Source organism: Bombina bombina, chromosome 9 (genome assembly GCF_027579735.1).
Source record: "Bombina bombina isolate aBomBom1 chromosome 9, aBomBom1.pri, whole genome shotgun sequence".
Taxonomy (NCBI): domain Eukaryota; kingdom Metazoa; phylum Chordata; class Amphibia; order Anura; family Bombinatoridae; genus Bombina; species Bombina bombina.
Window position 1 is genome coordinate 63,944,792 of NC_069507.1, and position 17,416 is coordinate 63,962,207.

The window sequence follows — 17,416 nt, forward strand, 5'->3', positions numbered from 1 at the left end:
AAGGTTTGGTTTTAGAACTTGCTAATAAATGAGACAACAATTAAATACCGTACTTATTTCTTTAACATGCACTTGTCATTTAAACTTGTATTATGAACAAACCTGGCACTGAGAGGTCAGACAGAAAAAAATGCTTTAAAGGCACATTAAAGGGATATTCTAGTCAAAATTAAACTTTAAAGGGACAGTCTAGTTCAAAATTGACTTTCATGATTCAGATAGGGCATGTAATTTTAAACAACTTTCGAATTTACTTTTATCACCAATTTTGCTTTCTTCTCTTGGTATTCTTAGTTGAATGCTAAACCTGGGAGGTTCATATGCTAATTTCTTAGACCTTGAAGGCCGCCTCTTATATGAATGCATTTTGACAGTTTTTCACCACTAGAGGGTGTTAGGTCATGTGTGCCCTTTAGATAACACTGTGCTCATGCACATGTAGTTACCTAGGAGTGAGCACTGATTGGCTAAAATCCAAGTCTGTCAAAAGTACTGAAATAAGGGGGCAGTCTGTAGAGGCTTAGATACAAGGTAATCACAGAGGTAAAATGTATATTATTATAGCCGTGTTGGTTATGCAAAACTAGGGAATGGATAATAAAGGGACTATCTATTTTTTAAAGCAATAAAAATTCTGGTGTAGACTGTCCCTTTAATGAATCAGATAGAGCATGCAATTTTAAGCAACTTTCTAATTTACCCCTATTATTTTTTATTCATTCTCTTGGTATCTTTATTTGAAAAAAAAGGAATCTAAGCTAAGGAGCCGGCCCATTTTTGGTTCAGCACCCTGGGTAGCGCTTGCTGGTTGGGGACTACATTTATCCACCAGTCAGCAACCCAGGTTCTGAAGCAAAAATGGGCCCGTCTCCTAAGCTTACATGCTTGCTTTTCAAATAAAGATATTATTATTTATTTATTATTATTCTTTATTTATATAGCGCCAACAGATTCCGCAGCGCTGTCCATGGGTACAAAGATAAAAGTACAGTACAATACAATATAGAAGACACCAAAGTTTAACAAAACAAATACAGGGGGAATTGAGGGCCCTGTTCCCGTGGGAACTTACAATCTAGATGGTAGGAGGGTGAGAAACAGGAGGTGGGGACTGCAAAGGGGAGAATGATGTTAGTGTGGAGTTAGATGGGGCAGCAGTTAGGCAGGTAGAATTCATTTTTTACTGACTTAGAGATAGGCTTCCATGAACAGAAAGGTTTTTAGGGAGCATTTAAAGGAGGAAAGGTTAGGGCAAAGTCTAACAGCTCTGGGAAGTGCATTCCAGATGGTTGGTGCCGCACGAGAGAAGTCCTGTAGCCTGGCATGGGAGGAGGTGATGGTAGAAGATGCAAGGAGCAGGTCATTGTTGGATCTTAGGGGGCGGGCTGGAGTATATTTCTTGATGAGTGAGGACAGGTAGGGGGGGGCTACGTTGGTAAGGGCTTTGTAGGTCAGGATGAGAATTTTGAATTTAATTCTGCTGTGGATGGGGAGCCAGTGAAGGGACTCGCAGAGAGGTGCAGCAGATACAGAGCATCGGGAGAGGTGGATTAGCCTAGCAGAGGCATTTAGGATGGATTGAAGAGGGGAGAGGCGGGAGAGAGGGAGGCCAGTTAGTAGGTTATTACAGTAGTCAAGTCGGGAGATTACCAGGGAGTGGATTAGCTATTTAGTAGTTTCAGCACTCAGAAATGGACGGATTTTGGAGATATTGCGTAGATGGTTGCGACAGGAGGAAGAGAGCAATTGGATGTGGGGAATGAAGGACAGATTGGAGTCAAGTGTAACTCCTAGGACACGGACTTGGGGTGATGGGGAGATAGTGGTATCACCAACAGTGATTGAAAAGTTAGGAACCGGGGTAGAATTAGAGGGGGGGGGGGATTAGAAGGAGCTCAGTCTTGGACATATTGATTTTTAGGTGGTGAGAGGCCATTTAAGAAGAAATGCCAGATAAGCAGACACCGATGTGAGCAAGGATAGAAGATAGCAAGAGAACAAAGAAAATTTGATAATAGGAGTAAATTAGACACACCCCACAAGCATAAAAACACAATCACTATGATGCTGCATGCAAGGACAAGTGAAAAACGCATTCATGAAGTAACAGATTTTCAAAACAAGGGATATTCTTGTCTTATTACTTATGATTACTTATGCTCTGGGAGTAACTTTTTTATTTTTTATTTCTAACATATCAGTTTCATTCAAGGGACATGAAACCCCAAAATGTTATTTTAGGATTTATTTAGATTATAAAATTTTGACAACTATCCAATTTACTTCTGTTAACAAATTTGCTTGGTTCTCTTGGTATCCTTTGTTGAAGGAGCAGCAATGTACTACTGAGAGCTAGCTAAACATAGGGTGAGCAAATGAAAAGAGACATATGTTCAGCCTCTATTCAACAGATAGCTCCCAGTAATACATTGCTGCTTCTGATCCTACCTAGGCAAGTGATTCAACAAAGGATAGCAAGTGAATGAAGCAATTTAGATAACAGAAGGAAATTGGAAATATTTTAAAATTGCATGCTCTTTCTCAATGGTTTTCAAACCTGTCCTCAGGCCTCCCTAACAGGCCAGATTTTCAGGATTACCTTGGATGAGAGCAGGTAACGTAACTATGCTTACTAATCAGCTGATTATTTCACATGTGCTCCAGTTCAGATATCCTCAAAATCTGGCCTGTTGGGGGAGGTCTGATGACAGATTTGAAAACCAGTGATTTATATGAATTGTGAAAATTTAATTTTACTTTTTTTTTTTTTACTTTGCTGTCCCGTTAATATGTTAATCACATTGAAAAACACATAATAATAATAATAATAATAATAATAATAATAATAATAATGTAACACAAATATAACTGCACATAACCAATCTTAAAGGAAGAGTCAACTTTAAAATTGTTACTGTTCCCCAGATTTGCATAACCAACACTGTTATAATAATATACTTCATTTGTATACTGCTCTTGTGCACCAAAATAGCGATAATGTAACTTGCATGTACTGTATATAAAGATTATTTTGCTCTCTTGAATAAAATTAAGAAAACAGCCTTAGAGGTCACTCTAAACGGACCAACATCCTCATCATTTGTTCAGGTATTTTGGCTGTAGAAGCAATTCAACTTTTCATAGCACCAGACAGGTTTTGAAAACAGTCTTAATAAATGCCTTGAAAATGACTAAATTTAGTACTCACTACACAACTGACAAATGGTAATTACATTCTAAACTATAAAATCAGGTTTATACCTGTAATAGAAATCCCTTTTTAACTCACCTCAATATATTTTGTTAGATTAGCAAATGTATAATTTACTTTAACCACGGCTACACACTACCTAATTCATGCTTTTCCACACTATTGTCAGAGACAAACACATGCATGAGTCCTGATTGGCTTAACCAGATGTTTTTGTCAAACTGACATTCTTATTACTCTCATAATTTCATGCACTGTTGCAAACACATGCACGCTCCTGAACCTACTTTAGTATGTTCTGATGGAAAGGAGCTAACATCCAGCAAATGATACAGAGAGAACAATGTAAACTTGATAACAGAAGTCAATTTGAAAGTTTTTTTTTTAAAAGGAACAGTTTACTTGAAAATTGTTATTGTTTAAAAAGATAGATAATCCCTTTATTCCCCATTCCCCAGCTTTGAACAACCAACACTGTTATACTAATATACTTTTACCTCTATGATTACCCCTGCAGACTGCCTCTTATCTCAATGCTTTTTTTTTTTAGCATTTTAGCCAATTAGTGCTGGTTCTTGTGAACCCATTATTCTCCACGGGTGTGAGCACAATGTTATCTGTATGACACACATGAACTAGCACTGTCTGGCTGTAGTGCAAGATTGTAAAAAGCTAAAAAAACAAAGCACTGAGATAAGGAGTGGCCCACAGGGGCTCAGAGAAAGGCAATTTTATTGGTTCTAAAGTATAGTTATATAACATTGTTGGTTATGCAAAGCTGGGTAATGGGTAGTAAAAGCGTTATCTATATTTATAAACAATAAAAAAAATCAAGTAGACTATCTCTTAAAATGCCATACTATTGAATCATGCAAGTTTCATTTTAAAGGGACAGTCAACCCAAAATTTGTTTTAACGTATATCTATAAAGTTGCCATAGATCGTTTTTTTAAAATATATCCCAGTTTTTACAGATATTCCGTTTGCAAGTAAAATCACTTACTTTTGCCGCCGCTACCATTTGAAAATGTCTGTCTGGCTCCGCCCCTTTTTGTCACCCATGACATCATGATCTTCTTGTGTTCACTATAATTTTTCTAACTTACTTGTAACTGGCTTTCGCGCATGTGCAATGCGCCTATTGTACTGTTGGCCGGGGAAAATTTTTTCAGTTTTCGTAATGTTCCCTTTCTGTAGTGTTTGCAGTATAAGTATCGCCTCCAGCACTTACAAGATATAGTATAAAGCAGTTTGCTCATGTTGATTTTCTGAGATGTTCTGCAAACTGGTCTCATTTTGTGCTAAACCTCCTGTTAATGTTTTAGCCATGGCCAGCCTCTCAGTCCCTTGCAGGTCACATTAGAAGCCCGTTTACTTAACGGCTACGGCATGTTTCACATTTTTATTTTACACTTTACCTTGTGATGCAACTAGGAAAATAGGGTGTTCACTAGATGGAGTTTCCAGTGCTTTGTCAATCAGTCTGGCAGCTAGTAGGTTAATAAAACAGGGCAGAAAATGACTGCATGATAGGGGGGAAATAATTTACACCATTTTTGTGGAATGTAAAATATTCTGACTTTCTAGACTGCACATATTATTGGAGTTTGTAAGACAAAATAATTATGTGATAAGGGACAGAGATTATTTTGAGTGATTTCTGGTTATTATAAAGGCATTTACTAGTCTTATATATACTTTTTGCCATATCACATTCGGTGGTAAAAGAGCACGGTGTAGTGTGAATCTATCCCATATCTGACATCTTGTGTCTGCTCTGTGCTGTATGAGGGCTATACACATAGTATGATGTATTGGGGTGTCTGTTCTGTGCTGTATGAGGGCTATACACATAGTATGATGTATTGGGGTGTCTGCTCTGTGCTGTATGAGGGCTATACACATAGTATGATGTATTGGGGTGTCTGCTCTGTGCTGTATGAGGGCTATACACATAGTATGATGTATTGGGGTGTCTGCTCTGTGCTGTATGAGTGCTATACACATAGTATGATGTATTGGGGTGTCTGTTCTGTGCTGTATGAGGGCTATACACATAGTATGATGTATTGGGGTGTCTGCTCTGTGCTGTATGAGGGCTATACACATAGTATGATGTATTGGGGTGTCTGCTCTGTGCTGTATGAGGGCTATACACATAGTATGATGTATTGGGGTGTCTGCTCTGTGCTGTATGACAGCTGCACATGCAGTATGATGTATTGGGGTGTCTGCTCTGTGCTGTATGACAGCTGCACATGCAGTATGATGTATTGGGGTGTCTGCTCTCTGCTGTATGACAGCTGCACATGCAGTATGATGTATTGGGGTGTCTGCTCTGTGCTGTATGACAGCTGCACATGCAGTATGATGTATTGGGGTGTCTGCTCTCTGCTGTATGACGGCTGCACATGCAGTATGATGTATTGGGGTGTCTGCTCTCTGCTGTATGACGGCTGCACATGCAGTATGATGTATTGGGGTGTCTGCTCTCTGCTGTATGACGGCTGCACATGCAGTATGATGTATTGGGGTGTCTGCTCTGTGCTGTATGAGGGCTATACACATAGTATGATGTATTGGGGTGTCTGCTCTGTGCTGTATGAGGGCTGCACTTGCAGTATGATGTTTTGGGGTGTCTGCTCTCTGCTGTATGACGGCTGCACATGCAGTATGATGTATTGGGGTGTCTGCTCTGTGCTGTATGAGGGCTGCACTTGCAGTATGATGTTTTGGGGTGTCTGCTCTGTGCTGTATGAGGGCTATACACATAGTATGATGTATTGGGGTGTCTGCTCTGTGCTGTATGAGGGTTATACACATAGTATGATGTATTGGGGTGTCTGCTCTGTGCTGTATGAGGGCTATACACATAGTATGATGTATTGGGGAGTCTGCTCTGTGCTGTATGAGGGCTATACACATAGTATGATGTATTGGGGTGTCTGCTCTGTGCTGTATGAGGGCTGCACTTGCAGTATGATGTTTTGGGGTGTCTGCTCTCTGCTGTATGACAGCTGCACATGCAGTATGATGCATTGGGGTGTCTGCTCTGTGCTATTTGAGGGTACCCCAATACATCATACTGTGCATGCAGCCCTCTAGACATATTCACAAATCCCTACAATAGAATGTCAGGCATGGGATAGACTCACACTACACCGTGCTGTTACCACCGAATGTGATACGGCAAAAAGTATATATCAGACTAGTAAATGCCTTTATAATAACCAGAAATCAATCAAAATAATCTCTGGCCCTTATCACATAATAACTTTGACTTACAAACTCCAATAATATGTGCAGTCTGGAAAGTCAGAATATTTTACATTCCACAAAAATGGTGTCAATTATTTTCCCCCTATCATGCAGTCATTTAACCTACTAGCTGCCAGACTGATTGACAAAGCTCTGGAAACTCTATCTAGTGAACACCCTATTTTCCTAGTTCTATCACAAGGTAAAGTGTAAAATAAAAATGTGAAACATGCCGTAGCCATTAAGTAAACAGGCTACGGCAAGGGACCGAGAGGCTTGCCATGGCTAAAACATTAACAGGAGGTTTAGCACAAAATGAGACCAGTTTGCAGAACATCTAAGAAAATCAACGTGAGCAAACTGCTTTATACTATAACTTGTAAGTGCTGGAGGCGAAACTTATACTGCAAACACTACAAAATTGGAACATTCCGAAAACTGAAAAAGTTCCTCAACAGTACAATAGGCGCATGGCGCATTGCGCATGCGCGAAAGTCGGTTATGAGTAAGTTAGAAAAATTACAGGGAACACAAGAAGATCATGATGTCACGGATGATGAAAAAGGGGCGGAGCCAGACAGACATTTTCAAACGGCAGCGGCGGCAATAGTGATTTTACTTGCAAACGGAATATCTGTAAAAACTGGGATATATTTGTAAAAAACGATCTATGGCAACTTTATAGATATAAGTTCAAACTAATTTTGTGTTGACTGCCCCGTTAAGTTCCATATTCCTTTATAAAACAAAATTACAATTTCTCCAACATTGGTGTGTCCGGTCCACGGCGTCATCCTTACTTGTGGGATATTCTCTTCCCCAACAGGAAATGGCAAAGAGTCCCAGCAAAGCTGGCCATATAGTCCCTCCTAGGCTCCGCCCACCCCAGTCATTCTCTTTGCCGTTGCACAGGCAACATCTCCACGGAGATGGTTAAGAGTTTTTTGGTGTTTTAATGTAGTTTTTATTCTTCTATCAAGTGTTTGCTATTTTAAAATAGTGCTGGTATGTACTATTTACTCTGAAACAGAAAAGGATGAAGATTTCTGTTTGTAAGAGGAAGATGATTTTAGCAGACAGTAACTAAAATCGATTGCTGTTTCCACACAGGACTGTTGAGATGAAGTAACTTCAGTTGGGGGAAACAGTTAGCAGACTTTTCTGCTTAAGGTATGACTAGCCATATTTCTAACAAGACTGAGTAATGCTGGAAGGCTGTCATTTCCCCTCATGGGGACTGGTAAGCCATTTTCTTAGTCAAACATAAAAGAATAAAGGGCTTAAAAAGGGCTAAAAAACTGGTAGACATTTTTATGGGCTAATTCGATTGCTTTATTGGGGCATATTATTCAGATTCTAGCTAACAATTGGCATTATAATCTTGGGGAACGTTTAAAAAACGGCAGGCACTGTGTTGGACACCTTTTTTAGTCAGGGGGCCTTTCTAGTTATAGACTGAGCCTCATTTTCGCGCCATTACTGCGCAGTTGTTTTTGGAGAGCAGGGCATGCAGATGCATGTGTGAGGATCTAAGAATCACTAAAAAAGCTTCTAGAAGGCGTCATTTGGTATCGTATTCCCCTCTGGGCTTGGTTGGGTCTCAGCAAAGACTATAGCTGGGACTGTATAGGGGTTACATTTAAAAACAGCTCAGGTTCCGTTATTTTAAGGGTTAAAGCTCTGAAATTTGGTATGCAATACTTTTAATGCTTTAAGACACTGTGGTGAAATTTTGGTAATTTTTGAACAATTCCTTCATACTTTTTCACATATTCAGTAATAAAGTGTTTTCAGTTTGAAATTTAAAGAGACAGTAACGGTTTTATTTTAAAACGTTTTTTGTGCTTTGTTGACAAGTTTAAGCCTGTTTAACATGTCTGTACCTTCAGATAAGCTATGTTCTATATGTATGAAAGCCAATGTGTCTCCCCATTTAAATTTATGTGATAATTGTGCCATAGCGTCCAAACAAAGTAAGGACAGTAATGCCACAGATAATGATATTGCCCAAGATGATTCCTCAAATGAGGGGAGTAAACATGATACTACATCATCCCCTACTGTGTCTACACCAGTTTTGCCCATACAGGAGGCCCCTAGTACATCTAGTGCGCCAATACTTATTACCATGCAACAATTAACGGCTGTAATGGATAACTCCATAGCAAATCTTTTATCCAAAATGCCTACTTATCAGAGAAAGCGCGATTGCTCTGTTTTAAACACTGAAGAGCAAGAGGGCGCTCATGATAATTGTTCTGACATACCCTCACACCAATCTCAAGGGGCCATGAGGGAGGTTTTGTCTGATGGAGAAATCTCAGATTCAGGAAAAATTTCTCATCAAGCTGAACCTGATGTTGTGACTTTTAAATTTAAATTAGAACATCTCCGCGCACTGCTTAAGGAGGTGTTATCTACTCTGGATGATTCTGACAATTTGGTCATTCCAGAGAAATTATGTAAGATGGACAAGTTCCTAGAGGTTCCGGTGCCCCCCAACGCTTTTCCTATACCCAAGCGGGTGGCGGACATAGTAAATAAAGAGTGGGAAAAGCCCGGCATACCTTTTGTTCCCCCCCCTATATTTAAGAAATTATTTCCTATAGTCGACCCCAGAAAGGACTTATGGCAGACAGTCCCCAAGGTCGAGGGGGCGGTTTCTACTCTAAACAAACGCACTACTATTCCTATCGAAGATAGTTGTGCTTTTAAAGATCCTATGGATAAAAAATTAGAAGGTTTGCTTAAAAAGATTTTTGTACAGCAAGGTTACCTTCTACAACCAATTTCATGCATTGTTCCTGTCACTACGGCAGCATGTTTCTGGTTCGAGGAACTAGAAAAGTCGCTCAGTAGAGAAACTCCATATGAGGAGGTTATGGACAGAGTTCACGCACTTAAATTGGCTAACTCTTTTGTTTTAGATGCCGCTTTGCAATTAGCTAGATTAGCGGCGAAAAATTCAGGGTTTGCTATCGTGGCGCGCAGAGCGCTTTGGCTAAAGTCTTGGTCAGCGGATGTGTCTTCCAAGACAAAATTGCTTAACATCCCCTTCAAGGGTAAAACTCTCTTTGGACCAGAATTGAAAGAGATTATCTCAGACATCACTGGGGGAAAGGGCCACGCCCTCCCACAGGATAGGTCTTTTAAGGCTAAAAATAAGCCTAATTTTCGTCCCTTTCGCAGAAACGGACCATCTAATTCTGCATCCTCTAAGCAAGAGGGTAATGCCTCACAGCCCAAACCAGCCTGGAAACCAATGCAAGGCTGGAACAAGGGTAAGCAGGCCAAGAAGCCTACCACTGCTACCAAAACAGCATGAAGGGATAGCCCCCGATCCGGGACCGGATCTAGTGGGGGGCAGACTCTCTCTCTTTGCTCAGGCTTGGGCAAGAGATGTTCAGGATCCTTGGGCGCTAGAAATAGTCTCTCAAGGTTATCTCCTGGAATTCAAGGAACTACCCCCAAGGGGAAGGTTCCACAGGTCTCACTTATCCTCAAACCAAATAAAGAGACAGGCATTCTTACATTGTGTAGAAGACCTGTTAAAGATGGGAGTGATACATCCAGTTCCAATAAGAGAACAAGGAATGGGATTTTATTCCAATCTGTTCGTAGTTCCCAAAAAAGAGGGAACATTCAGACCAATTTTGGATTTGAAGATCCTAAACAAATTTCTCAGGGTACCATCGTTCAAAATGGAAACTATTCGAACGATCCTACCCACCATCCAGGAAAGTCAATTTATGACTACCGTGGATTTAAAGGATGCGTACCTACATATTCCTATCCACAAGGAACATCATCAGTTCCTAAGGTTCGCTTTTCTGGACAAGCATTACCAGTTTGTGGCACTTCCATTCGGATTAGCCACTGCTCCAAGGATTTTCACAAAGGTACTAGGGTCCCTTCTAGCGGTTCTAAGACCAAGGGGCATTGCAGTAGTACCTTACTTGGACGACATCCTAATACAAGCGTCGTCCCTGTCAAAAGCAAAGGCTCATACGGACATCGTCCTAGCCTTTCTCAGATCTCACGGATGGAAGGTGAACAAAGAAAAAAGTTCCCTGTCCCCGTCGACAAGAGTTCCCTTCTTGGGAACAATAATAGATTCCTTAGAAATGAGGATTTTTCTGACAGAGGTCAGAAAATCAAAACTTCTAAGCTCTTGTCAAGTACTTCATTCTGTTCCTCGTCCTTCCATAGCGCAGTGCATGGAAGTAATAGGATTGATGGTTGCAACAATGGACATAGTTCCTTTTGCACAAATTCATCTAAGACCATTACAACTGTGCATGCTCAAACAGTGGAATGGGGATTATACAGACTTGTCTCCGATGATTCAAGTAGATCAAAAGACCAGAGATTCACTCCGTTGGTGGCTGACCCTGGAAAATCTGTCCCAGGGAATGAGCTTCCGCAGACCAGAGTGGGTCATTGTCACGACCGACGCCAGTCTAGTGGGCTGGGGCGCGGTCTGGGAATCCCTGAAAGCTCAGGGTCTATGGTCTCGGGAAGAGTCTCTTCTCCCGATAAACATTCTGGAACTGAGAGCGATATTCAATGCTCTCAGAGCTTGGCCTCAACTAGCAAAGGCCAAATTCATAAGGTTCCAATCAGACAACATGACGACCGTTGCATATATCAATCATCAGGGGGGAACAAGGAGTTCCCTGGCGATGAAAGAAGTGACCAAAATAATTCAATGGGCGGAGGATCACTCCTGCCACTTGTCTGCGATCCACATCCCAGGAGTGGAAAATTGGGAAGCGGATTTTCTGAGTCGTCAGACATTCCATCCGGGGGAGTGGGAACTCCATCCGGAAATCTTTGCCCAAATAACTCAATTATGGGGCATTCCAGACATGGATCTGATGGCGTCTCGTCAGAACTTCAAGGTTCCTTACTACGGGTCCAGATCCAGGGATCCCAAGGCGACCCTAGTAGATGCACTAGTAGCACCTTGGACCTTCAACCTAGCTTATGTATTCCCACCGTTTCCTCTCATTCCCAGGCTGGTAGCCAGGATCAATCAGGAGAGGGCCTCGGTGATCTTGATAGCTCCTGCGTGGTCACGCAGGACTTGGTATGCAGACCTGGTGAATATGTCATCGGCTCCACCATGGAAGCTACCTTTGAGACAGGACCTTTTTGTTCAGGGTCCATTCGAACATCCGAATCTGGTTTCCCTCCAACTGACGGCTTGGTGTGAATCCAAAGGATTTCCATGGAACAAGATAAAAATTCCTAAGATTCTATCCTTTCTACAAGAAGGTTTGGAGAAAGGATTATCTGCAAGTTCTCTAAAGGGACAGATCTCTGCTTTATCTGTTTTACTGCACAAAAGACTGGCAGCTGTGCCAGATGTTCAAGCATTTGTTCAGGCTCTGGTTAGGATCAAGCCTGTTTACAGACCTCTGACTCCTCCCTGGAGTCTAAATCTAGTTCTTTCAGTTCTTCAAGGGGTTCCGTTTGAACCTTTACATTCCATAGATATTAAGTTACTATCTTGGAAAGTTTTGTTTTTGGTTGCTATTTCTTCTGCTAGAAGAGTTTCAGAGTTATCTGCTCTGCAGTGTTCTCCGCCCTATCTGGTGTTCCATGCAGATAAGGTGGTTTTGCGTACTAAGCCTGGTTTTCTTCCTAAAGTTGTTTCTAACAAAAATATTAACCAGGAGATAGTTGTACCTTCTTTGTGTCCGAATCCAGTTTCAAAGAAGGAACGTTTGTTACACAATTTGGACGTTGTCCGTGCTCTAAAATTCTATTTAGAGGCTACTAAAGATTTCAGACAAACATCTTCCTTGTTTGTTGTTTATTCTGGTAAAAGGAGAGGTCAAAAAGCGACTTCTACCTCTCTTTCCTTTTGGCTTAAAAGCATCATCCGATTGGCTTATGAGACTGCCGGACGGCAGCCTCCTGAAAGAATCAGCTCACTCCACTAGGGCTGTGGCTTCCACATGGGCCTTCAAGAACGAGGCTTCTGTTGACCAGATATGTAAGGCAGCGACTTGGTCTTCACTGCACACTTTTGCCAAATTTTACAAATTTTATACTTTTGCTTCTTCGGAGGCTATTTTTGGGAGAAAGGTTTTGCAAGCTGTGGTGCCTTCCGTTTAGGTAACCTGATTTGCTCCCTCCCTTCATCCGTGTCCTAAAGCTTTGGTATTGGTTCCCACAAGTAAGGATGACGCCGTGGACCGGACACACCAATGTTGGAGAAAACAGAATTTATGCTTACCTGATAAATTACTTTCTCCAACGGTGTGTCCGGTACACGGCCCGCCCTGGTTTTTTAATCAGGTCTGATGAATTATTTTCTCTAACTACAGTCACCACGGTACCATATGGTTTCTCCTATATATATTTCCTCCTGTCCGTCGGTCGAATGACTGGGGTGAGCGGAGCCTAGGAGGGACTATATGGCCAGCTTTGCTGGGACTCTTTGCCATTTCCTGTTGGGGAAGAGAATATCCCACAAGTAAGGATGACGCCGTGGACCGGACACACCGTTGGAGAAAGTAATTTATCAGGTAAGCATAAATTCTGTTTTTTAAAACACACAAGTTTGTAGAGCTTTCAATAACCTTGCAAGCCTCCAAACATAACTACCTTCCAGCAGTTTTTATCTCTATAACTCAGCAACAGAATAAGGTGAAATCTATAAACAGCAAACGGGACAGAATACATTTTTCAAGGTTAAAGGGATATAACACAGTAAATACATGCTAGACATAATGATGTATTCAAAGCAAAGATTAGCCTTAGAATAATATGTAGATGTATCTGTACAATTATATTAGTTGTTTAAATATTAAACATATAAATGTAAATATTTTATTTCTATAAAAGTACTTTAGTTTCTATCAAGTAATGGGCACTTCCATGTTTTAACTGGTTTTCTATTTACCTCTGTTTGTGCAAACAAAGCTGTGTGAAAACCCTTTTAGATAATCCTGTGTTCCACACAGCCCTGTTTGAACAATCTCTTTTATTGTCTGTTTTATATCTATTCCCAAATTCAGATAAGGGGTGACTTAAGTTCAAATATGGCGGCACCCATTACGTTATAGGAAGTCAGTGCAATTTAGAAAACCAGGAAAATGTAACAAAATAATAATAGTATACTACAACGTTTTGTAATTACACATAATTATTTTATATTGCAATCTCATACTGTTTAATATCCCTTTCATCTGTTATATTATTGCTCACGGCTGCAGTGTGCCATTACCAGTATTGCTGTCCCCTTCATATGTGAAGGGGTTACAATTTTTGCGGTAATTATTTCACTCACCTCCTGCGCACACGCTGGAAGGCTCAGCAGCCAGGATCTCAATACAAGATTTCTTCAGGATCTGAAAGAAGAAATGTTTCTCTGTTAGCATTTAAGCTGCAACCGAGGGAATGATGAGCCAACTAATGAATGTACAACAGGATAAAATACCTCCCTCTGCCAGACAGAATTTGAACAAACTGACCACTTTTTTTTAAAAATTGATCAATAGGCTCTTTTGATAGCAAACTGGAAATACCACATTTTCATCATAGTAATACTTTACTTAAATGAACTTTAAAGTAAAAATTAAAATTTCATGATTCAGAAAGAGAACACAATTTTAACCAACTTTCTAATTCACTTCCATTATCTAAACGTGCACAATCTTTTTATTTGCACGGAGACACTAGCTCATACTGAGCATGTGCAAGAATTCACATCATATACCTATAGGTATTTTGTGATTGGCTGATGCTTGTCACATGATGCAGTAGAAAGGCAAATAGAACTAACTTAAAAAGGTGTCTGTCATTTTAAATAAAGTCAAAGTGCTTTTGCATTGTCTTTATTATACATTTATTGATTCTGCTATTCTGCTATGTTTAGTGGTCCTTCAATAATAATAGCTAACTAAAGCCCGTTTTCTATCTACGTTTTAATTCTATATTTTGTATAACTGTAAGGATAAAGCACAAATATGTGACGAAAATAGCAAAAGTGATATAGAAGTGACAGCTTTAATAGCTGAGATGGAAAATGGAAGTGCAAGGACTTTTGTTCGCACGCTGTATTTATCTAAAGCCATTACCAACATTATATTACCCTTTTGTATGTTTATCTCATTACATGTATTTATCTGTCCTTTTTAACTATAAATATACCTAAATATAATAACTTACACACATTCAGAAACCGTGCACCCCTGCATACAAGCGGATACTTATCAATGTGAGAGGTGAAGATCATAGATAATGTAGCTAATATGGACAAAGAAGGAGATGGAACTATTGACGATGAAGTCCATTTTTTTAAAGGGACATGAAACAACATTTTTCTTTCATGATTCAGATAGAGCTTGCCATTTTTAACAACTTTCTAATATTCTTCTATTATCAAATTTTCTTTGTTCTATTAGTATCTTTTATTGAAAAACAGGGATTTAAGATCAGGAGTGTGCACGTGTCTGGAGAACTATACGGCAGCAGTTTTTTTTAAGAATCTTATACATTTGCAAGAGCTCTAGATGGCAGCGCTATTTCTTGACATGTAGCGCTCCAGACACCTATTCGGTATTGCCAGTATCTATTTTTAATATTTGCACTAAATAAAATTATTATTTTAACTTGATATAAAGAGATTCAGCGGAAGTGATTTCTAGAGACACTGGCACCCAGACTACTGAGGAGAAGGGATAGGGTGGTAAGACATGACCATGAGAGGGATACAGTGATAAGGCATGCCAATGAGAGGAGTATGGTGCTAAGGCATGTCAATGAGAGGGGTACAGTGATAAGACATGCCAATAAAAAGGGTACAGTGATAAGACATGCCAACGAGAGGAGTATGGTGATAAGGCATGTCAATGAGAGGGGTTTAGTGATTAGGCATGCCAATAAAAGGGGTACAGTAATAAGACATGCTAATGAAAGGGGTACAGTGATAAGTCATGCCAAAAAGAGAGGAACGGTGATAAGGCATGTCAACGAGAGGGGTTCAGTGATAAGGCATGTCAATGAAAGTGGTTCAGTGATAAGGCATGCCAACGAGAGGGGTTCAGTGATAAGGCATGCGAAAAAGAGGGGTATGATGATATGGCATGTCCATGAGAGGGGTACGGTAAAAAGGCATGTCCATGAGAGGGCTATGGTAAGAATGCAACAAGAGGTCTACGGTGATAAGGCATGTCTATGAGAGGGGTACAGTGATATAGCATGCCAACAAGAGGGCTACAGAGATAAGGCATGTCTATGAGAGGGGTACAGTGATATAGCATGCCAACAAGAGGGCTACGGTGATAAGGCATGTGTATGAGAGGGGTACAGTGATATAGCATGCCAACAAGAGGGCTACGGTGATAAGGCATGTCCATGAGAGGGGTACAGTGATATAGCATGCCAACAAGAGGGCTACGGTGATAAGGCATGTCTATGAGAGAGGTACAGTGATATAGCATGCCAACAAGAGGGCTACGGTGATAAGGCATGTCTATGAGAGGGGTACAGTGATATAGCATGCCAACAAGAGGGCTACGGTGATAAGGCATGTCTATGAGAGGGGTACAGTGATATAGCATGCCAACAAGAGGGCTACGGTGATAAGGCATTACCATAAGCCAACCCTGCATATTTTCCTAGTTCCCATTTCTGGATAAGTTATCTGACAAATATGTGTGGCTAATGCAGACTATAGTTCAGAAGTTAATATATATTTAGAGTGCAGGCATTTAGGCCCTTAGTACAAGAGGTAACACTTTATTTCAGTGTGGTACTATCAATACACATGTTTTTGTCTCTACTGTCACTATTTTTTGTCATTACATGAATCTTTAAATAGACTTCACACATACAAGCTCTTCCACCTTTCCCCCCAAAAATGTTCAAGGTCTATTAAAAAATTATTTAAAAAACTTCAGCATTACGTGTTGTGGTTGGCCAGACATAAATGAAATGTCTAGGAACATATAAATACCAAAGCTTTACAACATACTAAAATATTAAATCATATTAACTGAATTGTTAAAGGGATATGAAACGCACATTTTTTCTTCCATGATATTCAGACTGAGTATACAATTTAAAAAAGGTTTCCAGTTTAATTCTATTATCAAATTTGCTTTGTTCTCATTGGATTATATGTTGAAGAGATATCAATGTAGGTATCATGCAAGTCTTTGGAGCACTACATGGTGGCAAACACTTCTTGAAATTGTATAACTCTGTTCTTGCAGAACTGCTGCCATATATTACTCCAGACACGTGCACACCACAGAGTCTAACTCCTAGCTTTTCATCAAAGGATACCAAGAGAAAAAAGTAAGTTTGATCATAGAAATAAATTGGAAACTTTTTTTTTAAACTGTACACTTGGATTTGATGTCCCTTAAATTACTGTTCCACCAGATGCAGTTACAGAATAAGCAATTATAACTTGTATGCTACTCACAGAGTCAATAACTCCTTGCAAGGCTTCAAACCCACCCAGTACTGGGAAGACATGGTCAATGCTGTCTGCTATTCTGGCAATCTATAAAAAAAATAGTCAAAGATGTAGTGTGGTTCAGAAATCAATGATAAAACAGCAGTCTGTAACAAGGATATTTGTTTAATTAAAGAGAATATATAATGTGTAAATGAAACAGAATCCAACAAATCGTGTACATGGTTATTTGAAATATAACTTTTATTAAATACTTTTAAAATTGAAGAACAGTCCATAGTAAACCAACATGCCGAGCAATACAAGAGTTCCTATTTCGTCCTATCTACATACATCTAATTAACATATTGATAAATAATATGACTTTTAAATATGATAGTAAATATTAAAATATATTTTTATATCATAAATGTAAAAATAATAATTTTGGAGCATGTCATTTGCATTACTGATTCTAGCTAACCTCTGCAAAGGGTTTAAAAACAGAGGTAACGTCCTGATTGGCTCAC

General features: G+C 39.8%; 1 protein-coding gene across 1 annotated transcript in view; it reads right to left on the minus strand.

Annotated features, from left to right (window-relative positions):
• LOC128639916 (anthrax toxin receptor 1) overlaps positions 1 to 17,416 on the minus strand; it is a 146,754-nt gene that overhangs the window by 79,790 nt on the left and 49,548 nt on the right. Inside the window, exons 8-9 of the mRNA XM_053692174.1 lie at positions 16,914 to 16,994; positions 13,770 to 13,830 (exon numbers count right to left, since the gene is read on the minus strand). Of these exons, the coding sequence (XP_053548149.1) occupies positions 13,770 to 13,830; positions 16,914 to 16,994 (142 nt within the window). The remainder of the gene's footprint in view (positions 1 to 13,769; positions 13,831 to 16,913; positions 16,995 to 17,416) is intronic.